At 47.9% G+C, this 25,774-nt stretch overlaps 1 protein-coding gene across 2 annotated transcripts in view; it reads right to left on the bottom strand.

Annotated features, from left to right (window-relative positions):
* Positions 1–24,817, bottom strand: part of Cdh3 (cadherin 3) — a 49,090-nt gene extending 24,273 nt beyond the window's left edge. Inside the window, exons 1-4 of one of the 2 annotated variants that reach the window (XM_037206242.1) lie at positions 24,661–24,817; positions 24,318–24,438; positions 8,040–8,048; positions 2,370–2,425 (exon numbers count right to left, since the gene is read on the bottom strand). In XM_037206242.1, coding sequence (XP_037062137.1) covers positions 2,370–2,425; positions 8,040–8,048; positions 24,318–24,438; positions 24,661–24,708 — 234 coding nt within the window. In that variant the 5' untranslated portion in view covers positions 24,709–24,817. The remainder of the gene's footprint in view (positions 1–2,369; positions 2,426–8,039; positions 8,049–24,317; positions 24,439–24,660) is intronic. The other variant, XM_037206240.1, reaches the window with a different exon arrangement.
* Positions 24,818–25,774: the final 957 nt, after the last annotated feature.

Below are 25,774 nucleotides of genomic sequence, written 5' to 3'. Positions count from 1 at the left end.
AGCAAGTGGTTACAAGTCTCAGATGTCATTTCTACCCGTAGCCTTACCATTATTATTTTTTTTTCATTTGTATGTGTATGAGTGTATGCCACATGTGTGCAGGTGCCTGTGATGGCCGGGAGTGTCAGAGGCCCTGGAGCTGGAGTTACAGGTGGTTGGGAGCCCCCTGATGGACGTGTTGGGAACTGAACTCAGGTCTTCTGGAAGAGCAGTATATGCCCTTAACCACTGAGCCGTCTCTCCAGCCCCTACATTTGCTCTTGGTGGAGGGAGGACCACCTCACCAGCAGTCTGTGTGTCCAACCCCCATGTCCACCAGGCTGGAGAACCACAGTGGTGAGCATCCAAGCCATTAGCTGCAGGGAGCCTTGCTGAGTTACAGCTAAGGGAGGAAGATGATTGCCTGGAGGCGAGCTACACACAGTCGGCATCCAAGGACTGACACTGTTCCCCACAGACACTTTCTGCAACTTCTAGCAATTTAAGTTTGTCATACTTCTTTCGAAATCTACCTGCAAGGCTACTGTCCCCTCCCCGCCCCCCCACACACAAAATTTTATTTATTTTTCATCTGTGCACCAAAGAGGCCAGAAGAGGAAATTGGATCCCTCTGGTACTGAAGTTACAGGTGGTGGTGAACTACCATGTGGGTGCTGGGAATTGAACCCAGGTCCTCTGGAAGTGCAGCTCAGCTTAACCACTGAGCTATCTCTCTCCGGCAGTTGTAATTACTAACTACAGGTCACCAGCGTACACCCAAGCTGGCTATTAGCCCCAACCCCTTTTCCTTTGTGCTGCTGGGGGTCAAGCCCAGGGCTTGGTGACTGGTAGTCAGGCGCTTTAGTATGGAGTCTCACTCCCAGAGGGAGGATCGGAGAAAGCAGATGCCTCGCGGGCATGGATGGTGGGAACGTGAATGTGAACAGCCCCTGTAGAAAAGTCTGGTAGTGGGGCTGGAGAGACGGTGAGCGGTTAAGAAGAGCGCTGGCTGCGCTTTCAGAGGATCTGAGCTCAATTCCCAGCACCCACACGGCGGCTTACAATACCTGTAACTCAGTCCCAGGAGATCGGATGCCCTCTTCTGACCTCCGTGAACACCAAGGACACACGTGGCGCACAGACACACATGTAGACAAAGCACCCGTACACATTAGATAATGAAACTTGAAAAAAAAAAATCAGAATGTATTCACAAGTCTGGGCATGTAACCCAATAGTAGAGCGTTGTCTCGAATGTACAAAGCTCCGAGTTCCATCTCTAGCATTTTTTTTTTCCTCTTAAACAGGAAGTGCCTGTTTAAGATGTTCACAGCAGCACTACTCGTCATTGCTACAACTGGGAACGGGAGGTGTCCACGTGCAAGCAGTGCGTACAGAAACAAGGTGGTATCGTCACGTCCGGAAATGACTCAGCTGCCAGGCCATGCGACAAGGGGTGGATTCAAGGAGCGCGGGAGGCGGAGGGGCAAAGCCAGACAGAAGGCAGGATGCACGCTTGTGGGGAAGCTGGCCGCGGAGCAAGAGGAGAAGCACAAGCTTATTAACACGTTCAGTATGTGTCACATGGGCGCAGCCTTCGAGTGGCTTAGAACTTGACACGCCTTCCTCAACAATGAACAGTGCAGTTCCGAGAGAGGACAAAGGGAAGCACTTACAGGACACCGTGGATGTAAATCCAGGGAGCAAATAATGGAGTGGGGGTTCTTTACCGAAAAGGGTGGCTTTCAGGAAGGAGAACCTTTAGCCGTCGCGGGAAAGCTGGGAGGGCAGAGAGAGAGAGAGAGAGAGAGAGAGAGAGAGAGAGAGAGAGAGAGAGCCCTGTCCCTTTTCTTCTCTAATTGCTGACCACCTCTCCAGCCCCTGCATTTGAATCTGTATTCATTCATCCATCTTTACTTCCCGTGCTAGGTATCGAATCCAGGTCCTGCACATGCTGAGTATATACTCCCTTGCCTTTTTTCTTTCTTTCTTCTTTCTTTCTTTCTTTCTTTCTTTCTTTCTTCCTTCCTTCCTTCCTTCCTTCCTTCCTTCCTTCCTTCCTTCCTTCCTTCCTTCCTTCCTTCCTTCCTTCCTTCCTTCCTTCCTTCCCTCCCTCCCTCCTTCCTTCCTTGGCAAAGTCTCCCTATTCAGCCTTGTAGACCAAGCTGTCTTCAACTCAGAGAGATGTCCTAGGAGCACTGAGATTAAAGGTGTGCACCACCATGCCTGGCTCTTTTGGTACTTTTTCATTGCCTTTTGCTCAAAAATATTTATATCCACGTGTGGCATTTTCTGAAGCCACACATTTCAGCTGCCTGTAGTGGGATTCCACTGTGTGAAGCTGGGGCGCCAGCAGTGCTTACGGAGGTGGACGGCGTCAGCGAAGGGGCACCAGGGCTTAACAACCATAGTGAGCCACCAGCAGCCCACAGGAGCCCAGTGCCAGCTTTCAGGAGCCCCAGAGCACACACATCCAGGCACACATTCCTCCTGGAAAGCCGGCATGTGCGAGTGAGAAAGCGAAGATTGCTTAGAGACAGCCCTGCCTCCTTGACGATAACCTCTCTGAGGAGCCCTGGGCTAACACAGGCTTGGGGAGGAAGGGAAGAAAAGGACCTGGGCTTGATTCTATTCCAGAGGGTCCCAGGAGCCATGAGACCCATAGAGTGGCCCTGCCTTTAATTCTATTGCTCATGTTTGCAGGCTCATCTGAGGAATTTTCCTTTTCCTTAATCCTAGAAAGACCAGGAATGATAGATATAAGATACAGACTAAATCACCTTAAAGAGGCATGTGCCATCACGTCCAGCTCATAGTTCCTTATTTCATCTGCATGAAGCAACTTATGAGAAACATTTTAATGCCCATTTTTGAGACTGGGAAACTGAGTGGTTAAACAAGTTCATTAAAGTCACATAGCTAAGCAATGAAAATGCTGGGAGTAATTCCCTGCCCTGTCTGAAACCCCTGTCTGAAACCTGAGTCATTCCATAACCACCGCGGTCATTCAGTCTTGCTCATCTGTCTGAAAGCCTCTTCCACCTTCCATTACTCCTCATCTACAGAAATAATAGCGATTTTTTTTTTTTTTGAGACAGGGTTTCTCTATGTAGCTTTGGAGCCTTTCCTGGAACCCACTCTGTAGCCCAGGCTGGCCTCAAACTCATAGAGATCCACCTGCCTCTGCCTCCTGAGTGCTGGGATTAAAGGTGTGTGCCGCCATCTGGCACAAACATCGACATCTTGATGCAGAACTTGGATTAATTTATTAGATTTGGAAGACCACCATTCGACTTCACAGAACCATCACGAATACCACACAGATCAAACCCCCAAAACATGACTCCATCGACCACACACAGCATCATCTAGCACTCACCAAGAGGAAACTGGAACTCCAAGGTGAGATGACTTGCCTAAATCCATACTGCTAAAGAGCAGAATTAGAATCAGAACCCAGGCATGGTCAGAGTCTAAGGCCAGGTTCTCCAGCAAGGCATTCACTCAAAAACTGCCTTGTGCAACCTGTGTACCTGTGCCATTTGCCTAGATACCATGATAAAGGATCCACAAGTATCTTTACACTCCTACGGGGCACTCCAAAGCCACTTTTTCTGGGCCGTCTATACCATTCACAAACTAATCAACAATGCATGGCTGACAGAGCTAAAATGCAGAGAAAAACCTAAATGCGTAATCGGCGAGGGACTGATTTGTGTTACTTTATCATCCATGCAACAAAATACCAACCAGATACTGCAGAAAGCTATGAGAAGGGCCAGGGATCCAGCTCAGTGGTAAGAAGCACTTGCCTAGCATATGAGGCCTTGGATTTGACTCTCTAGCACAAAAAAAAAAAAAAAAAACCTAAACAATGACAAGATCCCAGGACATATTGTTAGTAAACTTTAAAGGTAGAGAGTGATCTGTCTCCCTGCTAATATGTCCAAGTTGTACTTTATTATTTACTTGATATATTTTTTTGTGTGTGTGACAATGGGGATTGACCAGGACCTTACACATACCAGGCAAAAACTTTGTCACTGAGCTATATCCCTAGTTCAAATGTGTACTTTTAAAACTGAATCTGAGGGCTGGAGAAATGACTCAGTGGTCACAAACACTTCCTGATCAATCAGAAGGAATAGAGTTCAGACGCCAGCAATGTCAGGAGGTTCGCAAACATCTGTAACTTCAGCTCCTGGATGGGAGCTAATGCTCTCTTTTGGCCTCTCTGTCTCTCCCAACCCCCATAAATATAATGTAAAAAAAAATACTGAAAAAAATATCTCTGAAAAGCAATTCAAAAGAAATAGGCTTTTGGGCGAAGACCCCTGCAGCTGGACAAAGATAAGATGACTATCATAGACTTGCTGGAGTCCCATGGTTACTAACTGTATTAGTTGTTCAAAATATTGACTTAAAATTTGCCAGGCACGAGATCATAAGCCTGTAACTCCAGCATGTGGGAGGTGGAAGCTGGAGAATCAGGAGCTCGCTGTCTTTGTCAGCTGGAGTTTGAAACCATCCTCGGCTAAATGAGAGTCCATCTCAAAACAACAACAAACATAGGAAACGTAATAGTCCTTTTCCTGATCTTGAACTATGAGCGCCTCCAGCAGCTCTCCTATTCTAGCCTTTCATGTTACCCAGCAAGGAACTAATGACTCCCCCAATGCTCATAAGCCTTAAGCCCCCCAAACTCTAAATACGCCATACCCACAAGAAGCCAGTAACCCAGAAAAACCTCCTATTATCTCCCTACTCACCCACAAGGAGTGCCAGCACTCGCTGTTGCCCTGATTCCTGGCACTTCCCACTAGTACGTGGTGCTGGACCTTAGCATCTCAGTACCTAGGCTGTCCATCTATTCTCAGAGCGGACAGTGCCAACAACCAAGCAGGCAGCAGTCACATATTAATGGGTGTCTCAGCCTCCCCCGAAGGCTGCAGATTCCAGACACATCAGCTCCAACCCACACTCGGCAGGAAGCAGAATACAAGCACCGGGCAGGAGTTCAGGCAGGCAGGGACATGCTTCAAACACCCACTCTGCTGGAGACACTCAGCTAAATGTTTTCTTCCCCAGTCCTGGGAACTAATATTCCTGCAAGGTAGGTATTACAGCTTCCAACCCAACAACTCAGGAAACAAGAGATTGTAGGGACAAAGGGGACGAGGGTGCCTTGAACTGCCCCAGGGACAGCTTCAGAGAGAGAACGTCCCAACAGCTAGTGGGCAGCAGGACCAGACTTCAAATCTTGAAGGTAGTCAGTCAATGAAGAACACAGAGGCCCAGAAGACTTGGGCTGTCGACTGTATGTCTAGGAAATGGTGTGAGTCTTCTCACCTGAAATGGGAATAATAATGTGTGCTTGGTCCAGGATAAGCCTTCAATAAAAGGTACCATCAATCTACGTATGCACAGTTAACCAAAGTGCCTATATCCAAGTCTTGATTTCTATCAGCTCCCTTTGTATGTTGTGTATAAATGTGTCATATATGTGTATAGCACATACATGCAAGTGTGCTCATAAACACACTTGTGGAGGCCAGATCAATATATCAAGTGTCTTCTATATCTCCTTCTACCTTATCGTCTTGAAAGTCTCTTACTGAATGGGAAACAGTTCCCAGGTCGTCCCCCTCACCTTGCACGCCCCCCCCCCTCCAGCTGGACTGTCTGGACAGCAAGCCCTCAGGATCATTCAGTCTCCACCCTCCATTCTAGCTGGGGGGTACAGGTACACACAACCAAGCCAGACTTCTATGTGGGGGTTCAAATTCAGGCCCTCACACCTGCAGAGGGAGCACTCTTATGCACTGAGACATCTCGCTGGTTCCTTCACTCTTTTTTGAGGTAAGGTTTGCTATGCAGCTCAGGCTGGCTTTGAACTTACTATATGTAGGCTAGGCTGGCCTCAAACTTCCAAGTACTAGGATAACAGGTATGTGCTACCACACCCAGCTGGTCTTTTTTTTTTTTTTTTAAAAGATTTTTATGTGTACTTTTAAATTTTTATGAGCCTTTTGCAGGGGCGTGGGGCGGTGTCAGGCCTGAATGTGCATGCAGTGCCTGCAGCAGCCAGAAGAGGACGAGAGAGTCTCTAAAACTGCAGTTACAGATGGTTGTGAGCAGTCACGAAGGTGCCTTGAACTGAACCTGAGGCCTCTGAAGGAGCAGCCAGTGTTCATAATCCCTGGACCACCTCTCCAGTACTACCCTCCTCTAGATAGTCTTTTCTAGAGGAAAAGTGTGTGGGAATCTCCCAACCTGCAAAGAGGTTAGCTGTGACTGATAGACCTTAAGAGAGAAGTAGATGCCTGGTGCCCAAGAACACAGAAGAAAACTAGCTCAGTGTGCCGCTGGAAGGTGTGTGTGTGTGTGTGTGTGTGTGTGTGTGTGTGTGTGTGTCTCACTGGGGGAGGCAGAGGATGGAGATCTCACAGATACAGTGACCTTTCAAGGGAAACTTGCTGGGGCATCTGTGAGAACATGAGTCATTTTCTTTGTAAGTTGGGCATCACGGAGAAGCTGCTGAGAGGTTAAACCCTGGGGCAGACCACTACAACTTCCTCCCGGCTGCTTCCTGCTTCACGCCACTCTCTCAGACTAAAACTGAGCCCCATACCCGTCTCATCATAACTCATCCTACTTTGGTCTCGCCTTCCTGAGAGAGAGAAGATGCCTGTTCCTGGCTGTGGTAGCTTTGAAGGCCACACATCCTGGCTAACTCATGGGGGCATGAATGGGCTTGTGTCCCGCTCTTTTGAGGTGAGTTGATGAGCACCAATGAATACATGACGCAATGGTTCAGACTCTAAGGCTGGAAAACAAAGGCCTAAACAGTTCTGACTTCCATACCCACCAAGGCCCTAACGTCATCTGGCTGCTTTCCCCATGGGGGTTCGGACATGGGTATGAACTCGAGGAAGACATGCCTGCTGGACTCAGGGAAACTGACGGCTTTCAGCTGGGATCGTTTCTACAAAAACTAACAAGAATGCCAACAAAAAAGATCAGAGCCTCGTGTTTCTGCTCTAGATAGGAACCTGGAGTCCCTGGCTTGGGTTCAAAACTCCTCTCTAAAAGCCATCCTGTGAAGGCTGGCCTCAGGTCTTAAACTGACACCACTATAAACCTTGGGCATGAAGAGTCTAGTCTCTGGAGTACTGGAGCTGTGGAAGAAAGGAAGCCTTTTAAATAGATTCACGCAAACTGATGGGTATTGTGCTGAGGATGTCTGTTTCCCTTTCAGTCAGAAATGCCCAGATACTTCCTTCTCAACCCCAAGGAAACACCCTTAAAAGGGGGGAATTGGACTTCTCAGCCACAATATGAAGGTGCTACATAGCTCCAATGTCCAGTTATGTTAGATGTTCTGGCAAAAGAAAACAACCCACCTCTCTGAAGACCAAAGACCTATCGGAGCGATCAGTCCTGGCCAGTTTCCCTGCTGATATTGGGAAACTGTAGCTACCTGATCAGGGTGTGGTCACATGGCAGTCTTGAGGGTGGCAGGGGAAACTGCCCTCAAAGTCTCCGTTCTGGTTTGTTTGGGGACACAGCTGCCTCATATGGCAAACAAGCTTCCGATGAGAGGCAGCATTGGAGGGCACAGGGGACATGCTAGGATTTTCCTAAGGAAAGCTGTATGTATGTATGTATATGTGTGTATATATATATATATATATCTCACTGAGAAACACTAATTAAAAGGCCAAGTGCTGTGCACCACTGGAGAACCAGGTGCTGCTATGTACTGCTGGGATGAGCAAGAATGTAAACCAACACTCTTCCATCAATTAAAAATCCACAAATGAGCCCTTTGACCTGGGTACAGTGCCAGAAATCATCCTAGGTGTGGCAAAGACAGACTTATGAGAATCCTCAAGTCTGTTGCTTAGGTGGGAGAAAAATAAAGGACTCAATAACCTTTCAATGGAATGCTTAATTAGGCTGTATTACAAGGATTCAAATATCTAAACTATAGCCTCAAATACTATAAAAGAAAGCCTCCCAAGGAAAAGCAGTGCTCTACAAAGCAGAGAAAAGGTCACAAAGAGCCACTGATAGTAGGCGTCCAACAATTATACAATATTAATAGTTTCACACTGCACAAATGAGGAGATGGAGCCGAGCCCTGGAACCAAGAAGGCTTCCTGTCTTTGAAGCCTATCCACTAGGCATCTTCTAAACAAAGGGACACCAAGATGGCCGGTTGTGGTGGCACATGCTTACATACACCAACAGCAAAGGCTGAGGCAAGAGACCAAAAAGAGATGGCAGTGGAAAACAAAGTTGAAGACGACTGGAACTGAGCAGGCCAATGGGGAGAGGCTGGAGGGCAGAAAAGCATGCTGGGAATGTACTCCACCATGCAGGCTAAGAGCCCCTGTGCTTCTGACTGACCCAGAAGCTGTCCCAGGGCGTGCTGGAAGGCCCATCCCCACACTAGCTTCCCTGAAGTTAGTCTCCAGCACACTTGGGGGTTCTCCAAGAGCTTCTCCAGAGCGCCTATAGTGGGCAGGCCAAAAGTCCACCATGAGATTCTGGAGATGCACCCTGACACTACTGTCTTCTGGAGCTCTAAAGGCTGTGATTCTTGTTTGGAACTCATCAATCATGCGCCATTGATCCTAGGATGAAAAACAAAACCTTGCTGGATATGGGTGGTTTGCCCCTGTAGCCCAGAACTTAGGAGGTGGAGACAGAAAGATGAGAAGGTCATGTGTTCAAGTGACTGCAGAACACACAGTCCAGGTCCGACCGTGTCTACCTAAGACTCGGTTTCAGAAAACAAAAACAAAAGGGCTGGAGAGATGGCTCAGAGACTGCTCAGAGATTACGAGCACTTATTGCTCCTGGAGAGGACCCTGGCTTACTCTCCAGCACTCACACTGGGTGGCTCACAGACGCCTGTAAGTCTGGTTCCAGGAGCTCTGGCGTTCTCTTTTGGCGTCCACCAGCACTAGGATACACATGGTGCATGTAATAAACTCATGTAGGCAAAGTAGACACTGGAGCAGTCTCCTTAGAGAGCAAAATCATTCCACCCTTCAGGGAAGCTCATTGAGAAAGAAGGTGAACAACTCAGAGAGCTTCAGGAAGTACCTGAAACTGACCAGATTCATTAGGCCCCTCCCTGCCGGAGTAAACAGAGTCCAGCAGCAGAGACTCTCAGAGGCGCTGGCTGTCAAGAAGAATCTGAGACCAGACTAGCTGCCTAAAAAAAGCAGAAACCAGCTGGGCTGCCTGGAAGGCATTTAGATGCTCCATAGGATGTTTCATCTCCCCAAGAAAATTTTTGTCACACAACACATATATTAAAAAAATAAAAATAAGTCTTTAATCAAACAAGCAAAACCCCTCAAAAAATGTTAATACACAATCCTTGCCTCCACTGTCCAGCCCCATTGTCCCCCTCATTTTCTAAGTCCCCCCTCCCACCTCAACAAGATCTCACTATGTAACCAAGGCTGGCCTCAAATTCACAATCCTTAGAACTTCATCTCCTGAGTATTAAGATTACAAGTATGTACCACCTCCAATCAGTAGCTATGTGTGGTTTTATACACAAACTAATTTAATTCTCTCACTGTAGTCCAATTTTACTTTGTTTATTTTTAATAGTAACTTTTTTTCTAAGACAGAGTTTTACTATGTAGCCCTGGCTAGCCTGGAACTTGCTACTAGACCAGAGTGGGCTTGAACTCATGGAGATCCACCTGCTTCTGCCTCCCAAATAGTGGAATTATAGGCAAGAGTCAAGGCCAGATGTGGCGGTGCATGAAGAGATTCTAGCCAGCCTGGTCTGGCAAACTTGACTCTGGCAGGCCTTGCCCTTCCCCAATCCCTCTGCCTTGCTAAAAGCCATTAGATTGCATTCCTAAAGCTAGACACCAAGGTCTATTGCCTTATTTGGCCACTTCGTCCTCCTGAGGCTGACTACCAAGGTCCAGCAGTCAAAAGTCCCCTTTGGCTCACCTAATTGACATGCCCAATTAAAATTAAACACCTCATCCTAACACAGGGTCTCCCCCTTACCTTTATAAACCACCATTTTCCTATGGGCCACATCTGTCTCCGCTCCATCCAGAGGTGGTCTTTGTTACCCTCCAGGAAAAAACCCCCTATCCCCTCCTCCTCCCTTGTTCCCTTCCCCATCTCCCCAGTCTCTTATCCCCTGCCCTCTGTCCCTCTGGGGCAAATAAATCTCCTTTGTGTGGAGAATTTGGTCCTGAGCTGATACCATCTCTTAGAGTGCATTCCTTTAATCTCAGCACTGGAGGTAGAAATAGGTGGATCTCTGTGAGTTCCAGGTCAGCCAGGCTACATAGTGAGATTTTTTTTCTCAAAAACAAAACAAAAAAGCCGGGCGGTGGTGGCGCAAGCTGGGCGGTGGTGATGCACGCCTTTAATCCCAGCACTCAGGAGGCAGAGCCAGGCGGATCTCTGTGAGTTCGAGGCCAACCTGGGCTACCAAGTGAGTTCCAGGAAAGGCGCAAAGCTACACAGAGAAACCCTGTCTTGAAAAACAAAAAAACAAAAAACCAAAAAACAAAAAACAAAAACAAAAAGGCATGCATTACCATGTCTAATAATAATAATATAATTATTATTATTTTGTTTGTTTGTTTTCAAGACAGGATCTCATTATGTGGCTTTGGCTGTCCTGGAACTCACTATGTAGACCAGCTGGCCTTGAACTCACAGAGATCAGCCTGCCTCTGTCTCCCAAGTGTTAGGATTAAAAGTGTGTACTACTACAGCCAGGTAATTTTTTGAGACAGAATTTTATGTAGCCCAGGCTTTATGTGTTATGTGTCCAAGGCTTGCCTCAAACTCTCGATCCTCCTTCCTTTATTTCTCATCATGCCCAGCTAACACCTGTTTTCAAAATGCATTTAAATTTTTTTTAAAAATTTTATTCTATGTGTATGAATGCTTTGCCTGTGTGTAATATGTGCACCACATGTGTGACGGTGCCCATGGAGGTCCGAAGAGGCACTGGGTCCTCTATAACCGTGTTAAGAATGGTTTCGCGCCATTACGTTGGTATTGGAACTTGAACCTGGTCTTCTGCAAGAACTATCAGTGTTCTTAACCACTGAGCCAACATCTCTCCAGTCCCTAACGCCTCTACCTTACAGCTGAGAAACTAAGGTGCAGTGATTAGATGAACAGTCCAACCCGAGAGCCACAGCTAATAAGTGAACCAACAGAGCAGAGCCCAAGCACCCTACATGTCACACTATTGATAAACTTCACGTAAACTTCAACTATAGAAGTTTGAAATGAGGGGCTGGAGAGACGGCTCAGCGGTTAAGAGCACTGACTGCTCCTCCAGAGGACCCAGGTTCAATGCCCAGCACCCACAACTGTCTGTAACTCCAGTTCCAGGGGATCCGATACCCTCACACAGACATACATGCAGGCAAAGCACCAATGCACATAAAATATAAATAAATAATTAAAAAGAAAAAAACAAGTTTGAAATGACTCCACAAATAAAGCCCCCCTTTGTGTGCTAAGTTTAAAGACACACAAATTCCCGTGATAGGGGTTGGAGCGATGGCTCAGGGTGAAGAGGTGCTCTTGTAGAAGCCTTGGGTTCTGCTCCCAGCACCCACACGGTAGTTCATAGCGGTCTCTAACTCCGGTTCCCAGGGATCTGATGCCTTCTTTTGACTTTCCTGGGCACCAGAATGCACACGATGCACTTATATATAACGCAGGCAGAACAACATAGGAAATAAATAAATCTTTAAAAAAAAAAACAACAACCAATAAAACCCCAATTTCTCATATTAAAAAAAATTGTAGAAAGTCACACAAATGCTAAGCTGCAGAGGCTGTGGAACTGTGAAACTTCCATCTGCCCAGAGCCATGCACACCCTTCCCATTGGTTCATATGGAAACACACATCTCAAATCATGGGTGTTATGAATTATTTGAGGCTTTCTGGAATGCACCCTTTACATCAATGCAACTGTGCCCTGGGTAGGACTGTCGACCACAGCACTCTCTGGGATTAAGAAAGAATTTATAAATCTATTTCAAGGGAAAAATAAGATCAGAAGTGAGTGTCTGCTTGAAGACGGGAAACCAACTTTTGGTGAGCAAAAGACCTGCTAGCAGAATTTGAAGTCTAAAGAAAAATGTGAGGGGAGAAAATGTGTTTTCTCTCTTGTTCTGTTTGAACTATACTTTCAAGCTCTGAGTGGTTGAGAAAAATATGTCGGCATGAATACATTTGGCAGTTTACTTCTAAGTCATACAGCTTTAAACTGTCTTGATTTTTGGTGATTTCAGATGCTTTGAAAACATTCATATTATGGAGTCATAAAAAATGTTACTGTGAAAACTAATGGTTTTTAAATAGTGTAGATGCCTTATCTTGAGCTTGCAAGCACAGTCTGACCATAAAAAGTTCAGTTCATCTGGATGGGGTTAAGACGCACAGTTCACTCCATCATTATTCAGCGGCTGTCTTTCCTAATAAGGCGACTCCTGATAGATTTCTAAAAATCCAAACACTTCACAATCTTTGTGCTAGCTCCTCCCTACCACCACATCTGTAAAAGATAAAAACAGAGGCCTGGCTCAAATAAATCATGTCCCGTCTGCCCCAGGAAGACTCCAGGAGTGGTTAAAATCAAGATCGATGTGCATTTCACAATCTGGAAAGATGCCCACACCTCTCAGCTAGCAAAGCAAGCTGTATAGTAACATGTCTACAAATTCCTGTATGTCCGCTCACAATTTTGGTCAGAAAAAGGTCTACAATGGGGCCATCGAGATGACGCAGCCGGTAAATAAGCTTGCTGCCAAGGCTGATGACCCGAGGTCGATCCCTGGTGCCCATCCTGCAGAAAGAGAAAACCGAACTCCAGCAAGTTGTCCACACACACAGATAAATAAATGCCTTAAAAAATTAAAAAGGTCTACAAAATAGGATTATATTAAGCTACTAACTGTGCTTGCCCATAGGGAGTAGAATCCGGAAAAAGAACTATTCTGTATTTATTTATGATTTGGTGCCAATGACAGGGAGTCAGACTGCTAAGTCCAAATTCTGTGTCTGCTAAGATCAGTGTGACCGGGAGGGGTGTGGGATGGGTGGGGTGGTGAGAATGGGGGGTGGGTTACTTAACTGATTTCAGTTCCCTCACTTGAAAAACTGGGTGATGGTACCTCCCTCAAACAATGTTGGAGACTTTAATGAGCTAGTCCATATCAAGTGCTTAGAATCATGCCTGTCACATAGAAAGTGCCGCGTATTTTACTGCAAAAATGTTTATATCTATAGGGAGCATATGTGCATGGTTTAATTAAAAATCTCAGGAGTTGGAGAGACGGCAGCAGTTACGAGCACACACCACTCTTACAAAAGATGAACTTGCGAACGATTGACTCAGAGGCCAAAGGCAGGGATGAAACAGCGGGGGTAGGGTTAAGTCCAAAGTGGGGAATGCGAGAAAATTCTGGAATGGGATAAAGACCATAAAGGACAAGGAAAAAAAGGTCTGGGAGCCTGTTGGGAAGCTGGCTGTGGGACTCCATAGGGAGAGGCAGGGTGTGGGACTGGTGTCTTGTTCTGGCTTGTCTGTAGGGAGCCCACAAGAAGCTATTTACCCTATGCCTGAAGGTACAAGACAGGGCTTGTCCTGTGAAGGCAGATCAGCCAGCAGTCAGCCTGGCTCAGGACACCCAGGATGTGCCAAGGGGCATGGAACCTTTAGCAGACCCTCCAACTGTCTCTCTAATTGTCTGAGCAGAGGCTTATCTCCTCACAGCCCTAGGGCACTGGAGGCATTCTGAGCCTCCAGGAGGAGCTTGGAGGAGCTTGCCTCAGGTCACACAGTTTGGGGTGAGCATCAAGAAGGAAAATTCCCCTCTCTTTTAAGCGCTCAGGTGAACACCATAGGTCTGTCCCTTCTGGCTGGTTTAACAAGAGTCTAAAGGAATTTGGGGGATGGGGACACGACCTTTCCATACAGGCCAGGTCGGCATTAACTCATGGTCCTCTCGCCTCAGCTTTCTGAGCACTAGGATTACAGACCCGTGCTGTATGCTCAGTTTAGATGGTAGTTCTTACTTCTCTGTAAAATGACCAAGGACAGTGAGGTGGTCAGTTCGTAAAGGTGCCTGTCACCAAGCCCGATGGCCTGAGTTTGATCCCCAGGACCCACACGGTGCAAGGAGAGAACCAGCTCTTGCAAGCTGTCCTCTGCCCTCCAGTGCCTGCTATGGCACACATGAGACACACACACACACACACACACACACACACACACACACACACACGCACGTCACAACAATAACAACACAAGATAGATCAAGGAAGGTGCTATGGTCCTCAAGTGTGAGAAAGGAAGCCAGACTTGACAGAACACGAGCGTAATTCTATCACTTAGGAGGCTGCGGCAGGAAGGTCTCCAACCCCAGGCTAGCCTATGTTACAGAGCGATAGTCTGTCTCTTCTAAAAGAGAATCTTTTAGAAATATGTACATGCACCCCTATACACATAATTTTAGGGGATCTGAGACTTGCTAATCATGTACTCTACCACTGAGCTGGCTACACCTCCAGTACCTTAGGCAGTCTATTTTACTAAGACAAAGTCTTGCTACTGTAGAGAAGGCTGCTCGGCCCCACAATCTTCTGCCTCCGACTGTTGAGTATTAGAATTATAGGCATGCACCATCCTGCCCAGCGTTCAGGCTCTCTCTATTCTCCTGCCTCCCCCTTTGAAGTACTAGGATCCCTGGCATGTCCCACAATGCCTGGCCCTTAAGAACTCTCAAATGAGCAAAGATGGGATCCTAAGGTTTAGTGGGGAGAGGAAGGCCTGGGATTACACCTCCTCCATCCAGAGCTCCCCATTCAAGCCCCGAGGGGAAGCAGCCCACCGTCTCTCCTCACTGAGTCAGGTTCTCCCACCTGTGTGGCTGAGCCTTCTCCTCTGATGCTAAGGCAGCGACAAAGCCAACGCTGTGACTTTAAAGAAGTGGTCCATGAGGAAGGAAGCTGTTCACTGGGCTTGCTTTCCTAGGGTGAGGTATTTCTGAACAAGACCAGGGTAGCTGCGGCCTGCAGACCGGGTAGCTGGTGTAGTTTCTAGACCCTTGCTGCTAAAGCTCCCGGGAAGTCAGAACCATGAGGTTTGGAATCTGGTAGTGGTGGAGAAAAGAGGGAGGCAAGGTCTTTTAAGCTCTTCTATCCAGGGCCAGGGGCGGGAGGTGCAGGTCGAGGAGAGGCAGAAGATGAACCGCCAGTGGCAATGTCTGCTAAGAATGTCAGCCTGAGCCCTAACAGGCCTGGTATCTGAACCCCACCCCCATCCTAAAGGAGATGCCAGAGCTGTTGGACGGAAGTATTCGGCCTCACCACTCCAGGTCCTGGTGATTAACAGAGGCCAGGGGAGGGAACAGGAATTCAAGGCTCCTGAGTCAGAAGTTTAACTGTTTCCAGTCTTCCCCTAGCTCGTCTGGGGCCAGAAGACTCGCAGTAGCTTTTCCCTCAACTACTTGGATTCCCACGTGGTTAGTACTGTAGACTTAGGGGAGGGTTCAAAGCCCGATTCAACAACTTTCTAGTAAATGACACTGGGCAAGTTACAAAATTACTAACATAGGTTTCCAATCTGGCTAAATGGGGCCAATGCCACCGGCCCGTGGGGCCTTTCAGGATTAAAGGGGCTTATTACATCAAGTACAAAGTGTGATTCTGGAATGCAGTATGCTCTCAAGAAGTGGCACTTAGGGGCTGGTGAGATGAGTCAGTAGATAAAGGCGCTTGCTACCAAGCCTGACAGCCAAGTTTGATGCCTGGATCCCACGTGGCAGAAGGAGAGAACTGACTCTCCCGGGCTGTTCTCCTCCCCTCTGGATCTACGCACACACATGAACACACAGTAAATAAGCATAACAAAAACAAAAAAAGATGGCATTTAGGCTGATGGCTTTTGAACCTTTTCTTACCAGTTCCTTTGCCCAAATAAATGAAGTCAGGGGTAAGGGTCAACGCACCAAATGTCTTCTGGTCCGAGGAAAGCCAGGGAGGAGGAGCAAGGGGGGACATTGAGTGTGGGGGTTCAGCATCCTGGCTCAGAGGAAGACTTCAGCAAGGCTATGACTGCCTAAGCATCTGGCCTGCCTTTCCCGAATATTACCTTGCTGCCCTCGCTGAGGACCCGGCAGTTCTAAATGGCTCTCACTTGCTCTCTCCACCTTACACTCTATGGTCCAGCCATATGAAATGGATTTAGTCCTGGAATCCATGCTGATCACCTGGAGGAACATTCTACCATCTCTCATGTCCAACACTCCAGCCTAGATCCTTGCCAGCCTCTAAGACATCACTTCCTATGGTTCCTTTCCTAGTATTCCCCTCTAATGTCAATCTAAATTTCCACCCACCCTATACTTACTTTGCCTGTCTCTCTACTTTTCAAACTAGCCTCTGAAGCTTGGGGAGGGGGGGCTTTGTCCGTCTGCTCACTAATGTATCCCCAGCACCTAGAACAGAACCTGGCACACATCTGGAATCCCAGCACTAAGGAGGCTGAGAAAAGAGGATCATGACCATGAGGACTACACAGTGAGAGCCTGTCTAAAGTAGGGTGAGGCATGGGGTAGGTGTTGAATTGAGGGTCAGCAATTATAATTGCCTGGAGACCGACCTGTGTGTATTTCTAACTGGGAGCTCACAAGAAGCTATGGGTTTTGCTTACCTCTGAATATCTCACACCAAGTACAAGCCCAGGCATTTGTGGGCTGAATGACCATTTCAACTTGGCTTTAGATCTCAGACACTTCACTGCTTCTATAAGGAGGAGTGAACTGAATTTGTCCATGGGGCAAACCCAGAAAGCTGCTGCCCTCCCTTGCCCTGGCCAGGATAAAAGTCCCTGCCTAGAAAGCCACAGCCCTGGCCAGGCTCTGTGGTGGTGTGAATGAAAATGGCTCCCATAGGCTCATATTTGAATGTCTGGTTCCCAGTTGGTGGACGGTTTAGGATTAGGAGGTGTGGCCTTGTTGGAGGAGGTGTGTCACTGGGGTGGGCCACACCAGGCCCAGTCACTCTGCCTCCCGTTTGTGGATCAGATGTAAGCTCTCAGCTACTGCTCCAGCACCATGCCTGCCTGCCCTCACACTCCCTGCCACGATGAACCTACCATTATAGATTATAAAAAAGACCCTAATGAAATGCTTTCCATTAGAAGCTGCCTTGGTCATGGTGTCTCTTCACAGCAACAGAACAGTGACTAAGACACGCTTCCTAATCTGGGGAAGAGGAGAAACCTTTAACAGCAGACATAGGACGCCAAGGCAAAGGACCAAATACACACTAGAAACCCGCTGTTTCCTTAGCACTCGGCCATACGAGAAACCAGTCTAGGAGGGTAAGAGGATCCAGAAGAGAACAGCTGCCTTAGGACAGAGAACAGTCATTTGCTTGATCCAATACCACACAGTACCGGGATGCACAGGGGACCAAGGGATAATCTAGCAAATGTGTTCAGAAAGGTTAAGCAGAAGATTAGAACAAAAATCTTCATGGGTTGGGCATGGTGACATACATCTTTAGTCCCAGCACTTGGTGGATAGATCTCTGTGAGTTCAAGGTCAGCCCAGTCTATGTGAGCTCCATGCCAGCCAGGGCAACATTATGAGACTCTGTCTCAAAAATGAAGAAAAGATGTTCATGAGGGAATAGGGGGGATGCAGCTTAGTGGCAAAGAAGTTGCCTAGCATGCACTTTGAGAGTCCCTGTAAGAAACACGCATCTGTGTGTGTATGTACAGAATACTATTACTAACAGCCAAAGCACAAATAGAAACCACACAAATGGCCACACAGTGGACACAACAGTGAGACTCAACTGCACTCACACCCAGAATCATAAATATCTCAATATGGGCAACAAAAAAAGCCAGACTCAAGAGCTTAAACTTTATATCTTCTTTCCTTTAGCACAAGGTCTATGTCGCCCAGGCGAGCCTTGAACTTAAGACCCTCCTGCCTTTGCCTTCTGTGCTGAATTACAGGCATGCACCACCATTCCCAGTTTATATGATCTTTCCTGTTGATTTCTTATTAGCTTTTTATTTATTTAGTTTGTGTGTGTATGTAAACATCACAGCATGTGTGTGTGTGCGCGCGCGCACACACACACACACACACACACACACACACACACAGGCAGGTCAGAGGACAACTTTCAGGAGCCAATTCTTCCCTTCCTCCATGTAGATTCCAGGGATTGAACTCAGGTTTGGCAGTGGGTGTCTTTATGACATCTCACAAGACCATTTGTTTTTTTTTTTTGAGACAGAGTCTTATATATAGGCTGAGGGTGACCTAGAACTTCTCATCTTTCTGCCATTAGTTCCCTAGTGCTGGGGTTGCAGAGAGAGTAATACACACCTACATATAAAGTTCTAATGCAGGAAAATTAATCTACAATATCAGAAGTCAGAATAGTAGTTATCTTGAGAGAAGGGTAGCTAGAAGGCAAGGGGTTACTAGTTACTAGTGATGCCATTTCTTGGTCTGTGTGCTGGGTACATGGGCATTTTAAGCTAGTGATGCCAATAAGCTAATTAATTTGGCACTTACCTCAACATATTTATTCTTTTGTTAAAATACATTTATTAGCCAGGTGCTGGTGGCACTGCCTTTCATCCCAGCGCTTAGGAGGCAGAGGCAGGTGGAGCTCTGTGAGTTCAGGGCCAGCCTGGTCTACATAGTGAGTTCCAGGACAGCCAGGGTTACACAGAGAAACCCTGTCTCGAAAAACCCCCAAATAAATAATAACTAAATAAGTTACATTTTATTTTATTTTATTTAGTTACTACATTTATTTAGTTAGTTATGGCAGGGTGAGGAGGGAAAGCCAAATTACCCGGTATGCTTATGGAGGTCGGAGAACAACCTGCAGGAAGTTACCTCTTCCACCATGTGGATCCCAGAGATCCAACTCAGGTCACTGGGCTTGGAGACAAGTGCTATTGTGCTGCCATCCTGGGAGTCCTCAACATATGCTTTTCTTCAACGTGAAGCCTCCTCACAGAGACTGCTCGGCATCAGGACAGAAGCCTCACTGATCTTGGCAGGGGAGGCCTTCTCCCCTCCCCTCACAGCCCACTCCACACGTTTCACAGAACTTCCGCTTCTGACCCTAGTTACTCACTGTCCATCATAAGCACCACCTTCCTGATGCAGTAGGGAGGTGAGAACACTCGTTCTGGGTAACCTAGGAACAGAGTGCTATGAGAGGAGGTGACTCGAGGTTTGAGACCTGCTCCCCTGACACAATGGATGCTGTATAGGCCGTCTTCGGCAACCAGCCATCCCTCTGCTAAGCAGGGAAGGCAGCTGGCTGGGCTCCAACCCCAGTTCCCTACCCTTCATTCCTCTGAGGCAGATTTATTGGGCACTACAGAATCCCCTTGGGCTATGGAAGCAGCCAACCAGGATTTACATTCTGGACTTACTGCTGACGGCCCCAGTGACTCCATTTTTACATCTAAGGGGAAGAAGGTATTATCACCTGCTTTGCAAGGCAGCCACCGCACTAAAAACCAGCTCACGCCAGACTGGAAGCTTCCCAAAGGCGGGGGTTTAATCCGTTCATTGTTAGACACAATTCTAGAACAGACCCTGAAACATGTAGATATCGATTACAGTTTGCTGAAAGAATGAACTGTTAACTCCAAACTAAAGGGTTTTTTTTTTTTTTTTAATACTAATAGCTGAGCTAAACACAATCATCTTGAAAGCAGCTCAAGGCCAGTCAAGTTCATTAGTGAGCTTTGACGCCTCCTATGCTTAGCTTTCAATCTCACCCGAAGACTTCCTAAGAGTTGGTTGATACGGCGGAGGGGGCTGTCACAATTGGGACCTGAGTGTCTTGGACCAATGTCATGAAGCAGTTTCTCTCAATTGCTCAACATCAAGGATGGGTAGGTGGCTGAGGTTCCTCACTTTTCATCACGGCACTCATACCTCACAAAGTTCTCCTTTGTCTCTGCTCTCAGATCAGACTTGAAGGACTAGGGAGCCCCCACTGGGAGGGGCCAGAATACAGAAACAGCCCTGTTCTCTTTCCTTCCAGATTAACTTCTTTAGTCAAGCTCCTTATACTAGGACCCTGAGAGACTGTCTCCCTGTGGAGAAATGTTTTTTGAAAATCCTACAATAAAAAAGATCTGACTACCCAGGCATGGTGCCATATGCCATTAATCCTAGCACTCAAGAGGCAGAGGCAGAGCAGGTGGGTCTCTGTGAGTTTGAGGCCAGCCTGGTCTTAATAGTGAATTCCAGGACAGCCGGGGTTACATAGTGAGACCCTGTCTCAAAAAAATGAACAAACAGGGCTGGAGAGATGGCTCAGACATGAAAGGCTAGGCTTGCAACCAAAACAACAACCACCAACCAAGCAAACAAACAAAAGACAAAACGCTCATAGGAATAGTGAGGGTGACTGGTGCCTGTGAGGTTCGAGACCCAGCGTTCACTCTGAATCATTCGTCCCACAAAACACGGAGTCAGAAAATTCTTCAAATCCTAGCCGGGCGCTGCAACCCTGATTGTGACAAAATCATCACCACTAGAGTCTCTTTTTGTAAAATGGGTTGGCCAGCCGGGTATGGGAGGTTGGCCAGCCGGGTATGGGAGCAGAATCAGGAAGAGCTCCAAAAGTCAGTCTGATCTACACAGTTCCAGGCTAGCCAGGGCTACAGAAGGAGACCCTATCTTTAAAAAGGGGGTGGGGTGGGGAGACAAAAAATAGACTGGCCTTCACGAAGGTTGTCTTGATTTCTTCCAGTGGACCTACTGGACCTACTGGGCCTTGGGCAGGCAACAGGAAGGAACGTTTTGTCGGGGAGCCTCAAAGAGGCTTACGAACTGTTGAACACATTCAAACGAGGAAGCCGGACCTTTGTTTCTCCACCTTTAAAACTTCTGGCAGGGTTTGGCTATGGGGTTTCTCAAGTCCTAACTCTGAGATTAAGACCTCAAAGTGTTTAATATTCACCTACCCTGCTTCAAGGGACTGTTAGGGGGGTTGAGCAAGCTCTGAGTTGTAGAAGGGCTTTGAAGAGGAAGGCACACACACAAACAAGGTGCTAATTACACCAGATCATTTCTTTGAGCTCAACTGCATAGCCGCTTATAATATTCATAACCCAGGGGCAAGGAGGGACAATTGTAATGGAAAGGATTGTTTGTTTGGCCAGACTTGAGGGTTTGTATGTACCCGCAGGATAACCCTTTCAACCTTGCCAGATCCAAGGGACATGATGTTTTAAGAACAGGGAACTAGGGTGGTGGTAGTGAAGTAAAACTTCTCAGCAGTTGAGACCATGAAGAAATACACCGGGGAATAAGACTTACATATTCTTCTTGCTGTTAGGGAGTTTCATTTATTTAATTTTTTAAAATTTAGTTTTGAAAGGGCTGGAGAGATAGGTCAGTGGTTGAGAGCACTAGCTGCTCTTCCAGAGGACCCAGGTTCAATTCCCAGCACCCAGACAGCAGCTAACGCTGTCTGTATAACTCCAGTTCCAGGGGAATCTGACACCTTCACAGCAATGTATATTAAATAAAGTTAAATAAATAAAAAAAATAGTTTTGCAGTGCTACAGATCAAGCCAAGGCCTCATCCTGCCACTGAGCTATACCCACAACCATATTTATCTATTTTCTTTAAGAGATGGAATTTTAGGCAGGAGAGATGGTTCAGTGGTTAAGATCAGTCGTTGCTCCTACAGAGGACTTGGGTTCAGTTTGCAGTATTCATATCAGGTGGCTTACAAGCCCTGTACCCCAATCCAGAGGATTGGGGCCCTCTTCTGGCCTCTTTGGGCACATATATGGTACACATACATTCATGCAGGCATTCACACACACACACCACACACATACCACACACATACACACACACACTTAGGGTACTGAGTTGGCTCAGTAGGTGAAAAAGCTTGAAAACTTGAATTCAATCTTGGAAAACCATGGAGGAAGGAGAGAATAGACTCCTGAATGCACCCTGGCCACAAATATTAAATATTGGGTTTTTGTTTTGTTTTTGTTTTTTTTTTTTTTTTTTGTTTTTTTTTTGAGATAGGGTCTCTACATTGCCTTGGCTGGCCTGGAACTGGCTCTGTAGACCAGACTGGCCTTGAATTCAGAGATCACCTGCCTCTGCCTCCCAAGTGCTGTGATTAAAGGCGTGCACCACCACCACCACCACCACCACCACCACCACCACCACCACCACCACGATCTTTGCTACATTTTCTAAGTTGGCCTTGAATTTTCGGGCCGAGGGATCCTGTCACAGCTCTGGAGTAGCTGGGACTACAAGCATGCGTTCAGCTTAGAGTCTCAACTTATTAGCACCACATGGGTCCAGAAACTTGCTCTTAAAAACCCAAGTGACTTCCCATTTCCAGGGACGCCTACCCCAAGAGTCAGCAGTGTTTGCAGGGAAAATCAAGGCGTGCTAAGCACATTAGCCCAGTCTGTTTTATAAACCAGGTGCATTCTTGGCACAAACCCTACCATTTCACAACCATAAACCAGACATCCGAGAAAGGAGAATTTCCTTAGAAAAAGAAGTTTTAAAATTCGTGACATCACCGGGAAGCACTGGCCAGCTCAACCATGTAATCAAAAACCTGATCGGCACTTCCCCACAGCCAAGTAAAGTGACAGCTAAATCTGATACACACACACACACACACACACACACACACACACACTTGCTTCAGTAAGGACGATAAGACACTCACAACTCAAAGCCATACCTGTTCTCAAAATACAGCAGAGAATGTGATGGCGGGGGCGGGGAGGTGGATTTGGCAGAAGTCTGGTTAGCCATAGAGCTTCCTCGGGGAGCCGGAATTGGATTTGGGGCCCTGCCCAAGTTAACATTTTTACAGGTTGGCTCAGTTGCAGTTTGTTAGCCCGCCAGTAATAAACCCATGTGCAAGAATTTAAAGTTTATGAGGCATGGCCTCTTAATGCCTAGGCTCCGGCTCCCTACAGCCAGGCCTTTAAGGAACCTAGCCTAGCCTGGGTGTTAATTATTTTGTCAATCTGCAGAGTTATTTGAGAAAAGTTTTTTGTTTTTTTAAGGAGTTCTACAGACTCAAGGGCCTCACTTTTTTTTTTTTTTTTTGAGAAACAAAGGAGAGTCATTTTGTCCTTAAACTTTGACACTGACACACACACACACACACACACACACACACACACACACTCATTCAAGTCGTGGACACGTGTATGTAGGGAGAGTGTTTGATGGGAGCACTAAAAAGTCTAGGTGGCAAATGTTTTGAAAGTCGTTTAAACTATAGATCCCCCTTGCCAGAAAAATGCATGCAAAAGTTCTCTGGAACTTCACTCAAGGATCCCGAGTTACTCCTGGTTTTTAACAACGTGGGTCTGATCTACAGAGAAAACTCCATTGTCCTCTCTAGTCAGGAGCCCCCACTAGCTGGAAGACGCTCGGGTCTCATGACACTCGGGTCCTCAGCACCAAAATGACCCTCCACTTTCAAGTCTTTTAACTTGAATGGAGAAAACTCCAACAGAAAGATCAAAATGTGCTTTGATCGCTCACGGGCTTGGGACACAACACAGATGCCCCCCCCGCACCCCCGCACCCCGATTCAAGTGATCTAACATCCTATTAACAAGGTGCTTGGAGAACAGGACCTACTGTGTCCCCCATGCGTGATGGACTCCGGCCAGGTGTGCCAGGCCATTCGCAGGCAGGCTGCAGGGGCGCAGGCCCTCCGGGGAGGGCAGGGTTAAGAATGCATTCCAGCCCGGGAAGAAGGGGGGCGGGGAGGGCAGCCCGGAGAAGAGAAACAGACCCGGTCTGTCTGTCGGAGACACAAAGCACGGTTCACAAAGGGGGCCCGAGAAGGGCGAAGGGGGCTGCCCGGGGCACCGCTCATCCCCACACCTGCGCGGGGGTTGTGGGAGGAATGTGCGTTGCGCATTCCTCGGTTGTGGCCGGCGCGGGAGAGGTTTTTCCACGTCGGGGCTGGGTGAGGGGCTCAGCCGCGAGGCACGGAGAGGTCAAGACAAGCAGCGGCGGCGGGGCTAGGACGTTAGTGGGCGCACCGTCGTTGCTCAGCCCTCTAGAGCCCAGCCCAGCCCGGGAACCACTTTCTGCTCCACCCCAAGATGTGAGGTGGCCCCAGACGTCTCCAGCTCTGGTCTGGACACCCCACCGGAGAGCCACAGCAAAGCAGACCAAGAGTGGTCTTACGCACAGTTGTTCCATCCCAGTTTGGCTCCGGGAGGGTCTTACCTTTCCCCAGCGCTTGGCTCGGCTCCAGACCAGTTCCTCCCATCTCCAAGGTCACTTCAGCCTCCCCGAAGCCCGCCGGGTAGGGCTGGGAGGCCACGCTTAGTAGCCAGCAAACCTGCGTCTGAGAGCAGAAGGGTTAAGAGGGAGGCTGAGTCACAGGCGTGCCCGGTTCTGCACACCCATCCTTGGGAGTCCTCGGTGAGCCTCCGGGACAACTTTGGCCCCAAAGAACACAGCCCCGAGGTCCGTGCCCCGACTCCCTGCCCGACGCCCGCAGCGTGAGAACCCCGCCCGCCCTCCAGGGATCAATCTGGGTTAGGACTAGGGCAGGGCACTGTGGTACCTGAAGCAGGAGGAGCAGGGAGGCGAGAGGCCCACTACGGAGTCTCATGACGGGAGGGAGGTGAAGAGGCTGCCGAGACGGTGGGAATGCACTCCGCTAAGCTCCCGGTGCAGCTTTGAGCGCTTCGGCTCGCTAGAGCCCGCGGGAGGAGGCCAGGTGCGCTCAGGTAGCTGCTGATTGGTCCAACGTCACAAGGTCCCGCCCCCTCGCAGGTGGGGCCGAGGCTAGCCTGCGGCAGGCACTCGCGAAGCCCCTGCCAGCCTCCCTGGTGGTTCCCTCCTGTGTCCTCCCAGCTCTTCTGGAGCTACTCCCGAAAGGTACCCCGTGGCTCTCGCAGGTTCCGACTTCGCTGGAAAAAAGTATAACAAAAAAAACCCCCCAATACACTCAGCCTCTGCAGCACGGGAAGACAAATATTCCATTGCTGGCAACTACAACGGAAAAAAAAAAAAAAAGTGGAGACGCATCTGAAACCCGACAAAAAACAGAGGCTCCCCATTCATGCTGCCGGAGGCGTCGTGTTCAAAGCTTTGATGGAGGCAGGGCGTGTCTTCACACCAGCTACAGCGGGGTCTGCCCCCTGACACTTTCTCCACCTCCCAGGCGAGCGCGCCGGGAGCCCTGGGGATTTGAAACTGACATCCAGATCTCAGAGGACCGCAGTACACGATCTGATATACGTTTGAGAGAATAGTTACTTCCGTTTGCAGCTGAACAAATGGGAGGGAGCAAGTAGAGAAATCCCCAGAGTTTGGAAGTCATAGTAACTTCAAAGGGCTTGAGGTAGGGAGACGGTTATTAGCCCCATTGTTTCCACCCCCCCCCCATATAAATGCTTTCTTCCCCCAATATAAATGTTTCCTCAATTTGATGTTAAATACAAATAATGGAGGTTTTTGTCTTATTTGTTGTTGTGTGTATATGGGCCCACTGCACACATGGGCAGGTCAGAGGAGGACTTTGTGAGGTCCATTCTCTCCTTCCACCTTTAAAGGGGTTCTGGGGTTTGAACTAGGGGCATCAGGATTGTGCAGGAAGTGCTTTGCCTGCTAAGCCATCTCTTTGCCCTTCTATTTATTTTTTTGAGGTAGGGTCTCACACTGTAGGCTCATGC

This window comes from Peromyscus leucopus, chromosome 5, assembly GCF_004664715.2.
Source record: "Peromyscus leucopus breed LL Stock chromosome 5, UCI_PerLeu_2.1, whole genome shotgun sequence".
Lineage (NCBI taxonomy): Eukaryota > Metazoa > Chordata > Mammalia > Rodentia > Cricetidae > Peromyscus > Peromyscus leucopus.
The sequence above is the reverse complement of the archived record's forward strand: the minus strand, read 5'-3'. Positions and strand labels throughout refer to the sequence as shown.